Source organism: Psittacula echo (genome assembly GCF_963264785.1).
Source record: "Psittacula echo genome assembly, chromosome: 5".
NCBI classification, from domain to species: domain Eukaryota; kingdom Metazoa; phylum Chordata; class Aves; order Psittaciformes; family Psittacidae; genus Psittacula; species Psittacula echo.
The window spans coordinates 39,071,428-39,080,646 of record NC_137739.1 but is presented as its reverse complement, the minus strand read 5'-3'; the positions used below and the strand labels follow the sequence as shown (position 1 = coordinate 39,080,646).

General features: G+C 44.3%; 1 protein-coding gene across 2 annotated transcripts; it reads left to right on the top strand.

Annotated features, from left to right (window-relative positions):
* The first annotated feature begins 804 nt into the window (after nt 1-804).
* RPLP2 (ribosomal protein lateral stalk subunit P2) lies at nt 805-6,082 on the top strand. 2 transcript variants are annotated; one of them, XM_080618842.1, is made up of 5 exons: nt 805-961; nt 1,502-1,625; nt 3,612-3,660; nt 5,435-5,533; nt 5,961-6,082. In XM_080618842.1, exons 2-5 carry the CDS (start codon nt 1,503-1,505, stop codon nt 6,035-6,037), a joined length of 348 nt encoding a protein of 115 aa, XP_080474968.1. In that variant the 5' UTR covers nt 805-961; nt 1,502; the 3' UTR covers nt 6,038-6,082. The 2 variants fall into 2 exon arrangements, with proteins under 2 accessions (XP_080474968.1, XP_080474969.1); XM_080618843.1 differs by lacking the exon at nt 805-961 and adding an exon at nt 1,164-1,409 and having other exon boundaries at nt 5,961-6,078.
* Nucleotides 6,083-9,219: the final 3,137 nt, after the last annotated feature.

Below are 9,219 nucleotides of genomic sequence, written 5' to 3'. Positions count from 1 at the left end.
CTCCATTTCACTGAGAGGGGGAAAGCCCCTTTTCCGTAGCAGCGAGCTTCCAGCTGGTGCCTCAGTGCTGTGGCACAGTGGTCCCTTGGGAGACGTGCCCCTTGCTCAAAGCTGAACACAAGCTGCAGTGCCCTCAGTGAAATTGCTCTTCCCATGAGGAGGAGACAGTAACTGCTGAAAACTGTTTCTCTGAAGCACCTACTTTTATAACTCTGAAGTTATAGAACTGGGAGCATGCTTGTCTTCTGGAGGCACTAGAGAACTGGAGAGCACTCTCACCCACCCCTGGGCTTTCTGTGCAGCCTCCAGGGCAACAAGGCAGGGGCAGCCAAAGCCTCCTCAGAGCCCTATTGCTGCAGCACTTCTGGTGTATTTGGGTCCAGTGGATTTTGGCACAATATGAACTTTACACTTTCATTCATTTCCTTGATCCAGAAAGAAATAACTCCCGTCATTGCCCCTCTACCCTGCTCTGGTGAGACCCCACATGGAGTACTGCATTCTCAGTTCAAGACATGGACATTGAAGAGCAGGTTGCACTAGACGACCTCTGAAGGTCCCGTCCAATCCAAACTGTTCTACGATTAGATGTGACGGCACACAGGCACTACTACTGAGGCGATGTGCTTTACACAGTGAAGTCTATTTGGTCCCCAGCTCTATGCCAGACCTTCCCGCAATGGTTACTAACTCCCGGCACAGGGTACACCTCCCACTCCTTCCTATGAGGGGCGCCCCCTCAGGGTAACGCCATGTGCCTCCCGCCCTGCGCATGCGCCCCTTTCTGCTGGCGGCAGCGGCGAGGCGCGCGGCTCGCTAGGTCGGTCCAATGATAGCGCCCGTTGTTGCGGAGTGACAGGAAGAAGCCGCTGCCGAAGCACCGCCCCTTCCTTTTCACTGCTGTGCAGCCATCGCGAGCGCACGTCCCAGGCCTGTCTCTCGAGCCGCCGCCGCCAACCAAGTAAGCCGGCTGCTGCCCCTTCCCCTCCCCCACGGGGTAATGGTCGCTCCTGGCCGACCAGCTCCAGCCCGCGGCCGCCAGCGGGGCTCGGGCGAGACCACTTGGGGCGGGAGGGGGTGCGGGAAATGGCGGCCATGTGCTCTCCCGGGCTGGGCCTGCGGAGAGAGGGGACAGGGCAGGCTCAGGCGAAGGCTGCGGTGAGCCGTGGTGACGAAGAGGTGTTCGGAAGGCCGCGGTGCCGCTTTTCTTAGGGAGAGGTGTGGGGCGCCGGCGGTGTTAGACCGAGCAGGCGGCTGAGGGAGCAGCGCCCCGGAGCCCGGCGCAGGGCGGGAGCCGCCGCGGCTTTGCGGTGTTACGTGCTGTTGTGCGCTGGCAGGAGGTTGGTACGCTGCCTAGCGTGCCGTGCGGTTTCCTTTAGAAGCAAAACAAAAGCAGTTATAGCGAGAAGGTGAGGTTTGCTTCCCTGCGTGAGGAGATAAACTTCTTCCGAACATGTAACCGGTTCACTGGCACTGAAGATCCAGTTCTATTGTTTTCCAGGATGCGTTACGTCGCAGCTTACCTTCTAGCAGTCCTCGGTGGCAACGAGTCTCCCACGTCAAAGGACTTGAAAAAGATCCTCGACAGCGTCGGCATTGAGACAGATGATGAACGCATGAACAAGGTGGCGTTGCCTCTTAGTTGTTCCAGATGGTCATGGCCCAGTCGGCATCAGACATTGGAGCTGTTTCCTTGGCTTCCGTGTTTTTGTAGTTGCTTTGTTGTTGAACTAGTATTGATTTATTCAGACGTTCACTGATCATTACATATATGATTCCTAAAACACTGCCTAACTGATCAGAACTATTTTTGCAAAGTTTTTGTGGAAGTCTGGCTTTCTTATTTAATGCCTGCCCTCTGCAAAGATTCCCTGTCTGTTGTTGCTGACTTCACAGTATCACAGTATGCTAGAGATTGGAAGGGACCTCAAAAGATCATCTAGTCCAATCCCCCTGCCGGAGCAGGAACACCTAGATGAGGTTACACAGGAATGTGTCCAGGTGGGTTTTGAATGTCTCCAGAGAAGGAGACTCCACAGCCCCCCTGGGCAGCCTGTTCCAGTGTTCCGTCACCCTCACTGAGAAGAAGTTACTTCTGACCATTCAGTCTAATGATTTTCAAGGGTATGGTGGCTAACACAGATAAATGTATTGAAAATAAGTTCTTTTCAGCACTTAACATTTAATGTTTTGGCGTTTAGTCGGTACTGATTAAAAGCTAGTGCTTTCAAAGGTGGTAATATTAAGTTATTCAGTAATAAGTTCTTACTTAGTGTACTGCAAGGAAACTTCTGTTTCTTCACCAAGAAACAAGCAAATTATAACATGGACATTTAAGGTAATAATAATAAGTAGGAAGATTTTGCAAATGAGTGCTGAAACGGTTGTGCTGCAAAACAGGCATTTTAAGAAGAGAGTATCTTAATTAGAGTGTATCTTATGATATAATTGACTTTCAGTCTTGAGGACTTAAAAATAAATGGCCGTTGGCGGGGGAGTGGAGGCAAACCAATAAATGGTCTTACCACCTGCCCCGTACTTGTACATGGAGTGTTTCCAGAGAGGTGGAGGCAAAACCAGGTTACTTTCCCAGTTGGAGACAGTTTTTTACCATAGGCCTGACCAAATGATGGATTGACTGAGCTGATAGCATCCATGTTATGGTTTGGGATGTTGGTTTGAGCTGGTGGTGCTCCTGTTTAATGCCAGGTCTTTCAGCTTTGGCTTGTTTACATTTGTCTTATCCCTTCGTAAATCAGTTGTTTTCCCTGATTCTCCAATATCCGGAAAGCTTCTCTGGAATTTGTTTTGGTCATAATTAATCCTTTTTTGTTTGTGCTGGCTGTATCTTATACCAGTGTAAATCTAATGAAGTCCTAAACCCACCTTCCTTCTGCATGAAGCAAGCACCCAGGCCACTTGCTCTGTGTAAGCAGACGGTGCCTGTTAAAAAGCTCTTGGTTAAAGTCCTTCGGCGACCCAGCAGTGTTCAGCACTGACTTGTGGTAGCAGGGACTTACCAGTAAGGTCTGTGGCATTTCTTTTTTATTATTTTTTTAAAGCGCTTCTTGCTTTAGCAATTTCTGTTGTGTTTTGCCTTTCTCAACACTGGTTATACAACAAAGGTAGTAAAATTGAAGTTGAGACTGCCTGTTCCAGTGCAAGGATACAATAGCCAGCTCAGCTGTAACATTTGGTAAGGCTAGGAATAGAACCTTGAGGTTTTTGGTCTAGCGCCGGGTGCTTCAGAGCCTCCCTGTTGGAATTAAGCAAGAGATGTTGACAGTCCCTCAGTGATTTACAGACCATCAGTGGGGTTTCCTAATTGGCTCCCCAGCATCTGTGTATCCTTCTTTCTGCAAGGTCTTTGGATTTGTTATAAATTGATGGTAACAGATTTAATGAAAAAGCTTTCACAGAAAAGTATAAAATACTTAGCTGAAGTTTTAGTTCCAGTGTTCCATTCCTTCCACTGAGAAACAAGGAATATTGTGGCTGTATCAGCAGCAGGATGGAGGCATTTCACATGATGATTAATCAGTACCTGTTTAAATGTAGCTTATAGTCACGCTGGTTTGAAACTATTAACATTCTAAACTTAATTTACACAGGTTATTAGTGAGCTGAATGGAAAAAATATTGAGGATGTCATTGCTCAGGGTAAGTACAGTCTCTTGAGCGTCACAGATAATTAATTACCTCTACTACTTTGGTAACTTAGACCTGAGAACACAAAATTGCTGCCAACTCCCTGATTATTCAGTTTAGCTCTGTGGTTGAGGACTTCCATTCTGGATCTCGGCTGAAATGCCTGAAATCCAGGTCCATTCTAATTCCCTGCAGGTCAGTGCTAGTACCTGCTGGGTTTCGCTTGTGGACCACATTAAACTGGAGAACTTAAGCATGCATGAGCTGACTGGTAGTCTGCTCATGATGTAGTTTTCTGGACATAGAATCATAGAATAGTTTGGGTTGGAAGGGACCTTCAAAGGTCATCTAGTCCAACCCCCTGTAATGAGCAGGCTCAACTTCAACTAGACATTGGTCAAAGAAAGAATTAGCTGTCCTTCAGGTTCTCTGGGAGGTCTTTTCTTTGTGTTTAACTGATGCCCACAAATGGGTATGTAAAACAGGAAGTACAGACTGTTAAGTAAGTGTCAGCTCCCATTAAGGGTACAGTTACACCCTCTGTGGTTAACATAAGCCTCTCCAGTACACATCTCTTCTAGAGCTTCCCAAGTCTGGCACATCCTTTTCTCTAAAGCAGGACTCTGCTGACTTGTGTAGAAGCTTGTGCTCTTTACTTGCTGGCTTTTGTCAAAGCTGGAACTTTTAACATCGAGTATTAGGCCTAAAATAAAGCAGAGCTGAGGTGGTGCAAAGGTTTCTGATTAATGAATTCCTCTTTTTTTCTTTTTTTTTTTATGCAAGGGTATAGGCACAAGGGCATGTATTTGCTTAAGGGTGGTCAGGACTTTGCCTGGCCTTGCTGTTACGAGCAGTAACTAGATACCGCTATGCATGTGGTCTCAAGACCTCAGAGAGCCATTATATGTGCTTACAACACACTTAAGCTATCACTTTCTGTAATACTTAAATAGTTTTCCTAGAACATACTGACATGCATATGAAACATGTTTGTTTACTTGGCTAATTTATTAGAGCTTGAAGTAATGGAATTATTTAGAAACTGATTCTCAGAAATTGGGATACAGGCAAACATACTGTGTACGTGACTTCTGAGTGCCAAGGGACCTTTGGTATGTGAAAGGCAGATGCCAGAGAATTAGCTAGCTTTCCAAAGACAAGCATAAATCAGAAGTCAGTTTGTTAATCTCAAAGGAGATGCAGTAGGGTTCATAGGGTGCTGGAGAATTTGGTTAAAATACTGTCCTCTTTGCCATAAATAAATCTTTTCCTCTATCCCCTCGTCTCCTGTAAGTAGGATCCAGTCATACCCTCACAGTTCTCTATACCCTTAAAAAAAGGGGGGCAGGGGAGGGTGGAGTGGGAAGCCAGTGCTGCCTATATGTTATTTTTGAGGTATATTGAAATTATAAATTTCTGGGCTATTATGCTGTATTCAGAAAACATACAGCTTTTTCTGTATGCTTAAAATTGGATGTGTTTGACACTATTTTTATACAATAGGTTTGGGGAAAAAAATAGGGGCCTTTGTACAGCAGTAAGCTTACTAATAACATGCTTTTGGTGTTCTTAGGCTAAACCTTTGTGAATCTTAAACTCTTGTTTTCCACAGAACAGTTTATATTTTCTTACCATGGGTGCAGTCTCTTGTTCCTTTCAGCTAATAGTGACAGGTTCAGTCCATGAGTCATGGTATCTTTTTTCTACACTCTCACGTCTCTTCCTTTCCACCTTACCTCTGTGATTGTGATGAGCATTTAAATACTTTCTTCTCTGACCCTCTCAGGTAATGGAAAACTTGCCAGCATGCCGGCTGGGGGAGCTGTGGCGGTGTCTGCTGGAGGGGGCTCTGCTGCTCCTGCTGCAGCTGCTGCCCCTGCTGCCGGTGAGTATTTGTGGAGAGGCATTGTTACATGCAGCTCCAGTTTTCTCTGTTAAAATCTTAATAACTGAGTCCAAATTTCAAAGCTTTCCACTTTGGCAGTTAACTATGTGATTGAAGTGTAAGCTGAAGAGTTACTTCTCTTTGGGTAGTCGGAAGCATTTGATCTTTATCCATCTAAAGATTGGTCTGGCTTAGAACCAAGAATCAGACTTCACTGTGTAAAGCACATCTCTTCAATAGTAGTGTCCATGTCCCCTTAATGTTTGTATTTGGCTATTGAAAGAGAATGAGATGAGCCATGGAGGCTGAAATACCAATAGTATGGAAGCTGAGAACACCAAAACCTTTTTTTTTTTCTGAAACAAAAAATTTGTGGTGCAAAAAATTTAAATACTGACCATTGGCTTGGTCTTTTGTTTTATTTCAGCTGAGGAGAAGAAAGAAGAGAAGAAGGAGGAATCTGAAGAATCTGATGATGACATGGGATTCGGCCTGTTTGATTAATTATTTGTTATAGAGAAATTATTAAAATTCTTTGTTAAAAAGGTTTGTTTTTGGTTTTTTTTTTTTAGTTTATATTATAACTATACAAGTGCTATTAGATTCAGACAGCTGTTTGTAAGATTGCTCTGACACAGCTTTGATTTTTCTGTCTGAAACAGGTACGTGAATTTTATGACAAGCCACGGGACACAGTTGTCTTGAAAGTCCTTATGAAATGGCTATGTTTGTGTGAACCTGGGTGCTTGTTTTGAGACTGCTATTTCTTAAACATTATGTGGAAGCTGAATCTACCTGATGTTAATTGAAGTTCACCTCCATAGTATTTTGCCATCTCAATTACACAGGAGAGAGTCTCATCTATGGAGCAATAAAAGGACTTTATTTTTCAGGATCTGTTTAATCAATTCAGAAACATGTGAAACTAAATGGACAGCAGGTCTGAATTAGTCTCATTATCATTTCAGAACTAGTTATAGTAATTAGTTTTTGTAAATATCTAAAAGTACTGATTCCATTGCTGTGTTAGATTTCCAAGATCTAGGGGCACCACTAATGAAATGTTTGGCTATGCTTGCATTTCATATTACATCTGCATGCTTACCATAGAATCTGTAACAAGGAAAACCTGCATCCTGCTCTTCATGGGCCACTGAGATGAATGCAAGGGTGCTCCTTATAATGAATGGCTCATCTGGGATAGCTGAATTATCAGGACATGAATCACCTTGATCTGAAAAAAAACTGTTTTGAGGAGAATGGTGTTTTGGGATTTTTTTCCAAGAACTGCGTGTGTGCTCAGAGGAAGGGAGCAGTTGAAATGTGGATCCTCGGACCTCAAAAATCAACTAACCCTTGCTGCCCTTAGGTGCCTGCTGCAAGAAAGAGTAACAGGAGATAACAGTGCCAGTACCTTTGATCTACTTTGTCTCCTAAGTTCTAGTATGGTGATATTTGTGGGAGTAAGGAAACTGCTCCTTGTTCACACTAGTTCTCTGACAGTTGTAGCAGCTGTGGTTTGACACTGGAAGGGATGCAGGTATACTTGTGTTTCTTCCCTTGCTGACTTCTCCATTTCACATCCCTGAAAAAGAGCGTTTCCTGGATGTGGTTTTACCGGGAGGTAGCCCTCCTACCCACTCTGATACTGCCTTGTTTAGCTGCTGCAAGAGCAGGGTCAATGTTTTCACAGGAAAGAACTGCCCTGTCACACCACTCAGCAGGATTTTTCCATGCACAAAGGAATTTGTTTCAGTAGCATTGAGCTATTTCATGAGCTTTGCTGTGCCCAGGCCTGTGGGTTGAGACTGAAACCTGTGGTGCCAGCTGCTGGCTACTGTGATGAGGGGAGGACTACATCCAGAAAAACTTCCCCGTTTTTCTCTTCTCCCTGTGACCTGTTAAGTCTTGAGTTATGGACTTGATACTGTGCTGGGTGTCCTCTTATCGCCTTTAAATTCCTTTCTGAAGTGCATAATTTTAATAAAAATGCTCCTCAGTCAGCTTTGAGAAAGACAGCTCATTTGATAAACTCTTTAGAGAAGAAACTTTCCGGGGCAGCTCTGGGAGAAAGCACTGAAAATACAGCACTTGTTGCACTGCCCTGGGGAGCCAGTGTATTTTACATAAGCACCCTGTAGGTGTTCCTTGTGAAGGTCAGGGGCAGGTCTACTCCAAGATTTCACATGCATTTTACAGAATTTGCCAAAACCTCTGCATGATGAGCATTTCTTCTAAATGTAAAATCAAGGTATGTTAAGCTTCTTTCCCTGTATGTACCTCTTTACATTGGCTTTGTACGTGAGCAGTGATGTGCCTGGAAGTCTGTTGCAGACTTGTTCAGTGCTCTGGATGGAGTTCACCACTCTGTTCTGCTGATCTTAGTGACCTTCAGCTATGAAAGATTTGGGATTCCTGTTCTGTGGACAGCGTTCTGAATTTTTAAGTGTCACTGATGCCTTTTCAGACTTAGCAATAATTTCCAAAGGCAAGGGTAGTGGTGGGGTGGATGTGTTGTATTCAGTGATGCTCTCAGAGAAAACTAGGGCCTATAAACACTTGGAGTGGTGGCCTAGTCCGTCCTCTTGCAGAACCAGTATTAGCTAGGATAGATTTTTTCTGACTTCATAAAAAAAGGCTCAAAGGCACTGAAGACAAAGGAAATGATAGCCTCGTGTCTGCAGGTTATGCTGATAACTGATGTTAGGGGAGAGTGATTTAGTCATGAGTTTGATGTTGAAACGTGAGCTTTCCTCACTAGGGCACAAATGCAGTGCCATCTCGAATCGGCTATGACTGAAAATCGTTCCTTACAAACAGCATGGGGCAGGGAGAGTGACATGACATCTTCACTACTTGGAAAGCAGGAAGAACATCCTGGATACTACTGGAAAGCAATAAAAAAAGTTCCCTGGGGGCACTACTAAATTAACTGGTTTCACTCTTAACTACTGAGGCCCAATTTTGCAAGCTGCTACATGGAGGCAGCCCTGTTGAACTCAGTAGGTTTGACTTACATAGGGCAGAGGTATCTGTAGTAGCTTTCCTAGAAGTAACATTCAGTCCCAAGTGAGCAGGACAAGGGGACTGCTGCATTGCCTCAGAAGATGCTCCTATGAAGCAAGTCCCAAGTATTTGCCATGGAATTGTCTGAATATGCAAACATCATAGATAAGATAAAGATGTCAAAGACAGGCTTTCCAGTGACGTTAACAGCACTCAAATTGGGCTTCATGGCCAGTGCCTGGCCTTGCTGACCACAGGCAGCAATACTAAAGTAACATACTGAAGACAAGAGTATAACAGACTGCCTCTCAGCTTCTCTTTAAAATTAATTCCTGTTGGCCACCAACAACCTGAAAAAGAGGTTGTTTGCTTGTACAGTATTATTTTGTATGTACTATCCGCTGACCATTCACTAGACTGGAAGACAAGTGCAACAAACAGATTGCTTGAGAAACTGTCTCTGGCATCACAACATGTAAGGGCATGTGTGAACTTGTAGTGTTCTGACAGGAATTTGATACACGTGAAAAGCTGCCATGTAAATCTTGCTGACCTGGCTTACTGCAGAATTAGAAGCCATTGCAGGATTGTGGCAGCACTTTCTCAATCAGAAGATTAGTTTGGGGGGGTTAATTGATTTTTGAGAAAAACCTGTTTGTGCCAGCCTGTTAGCGCCAGTA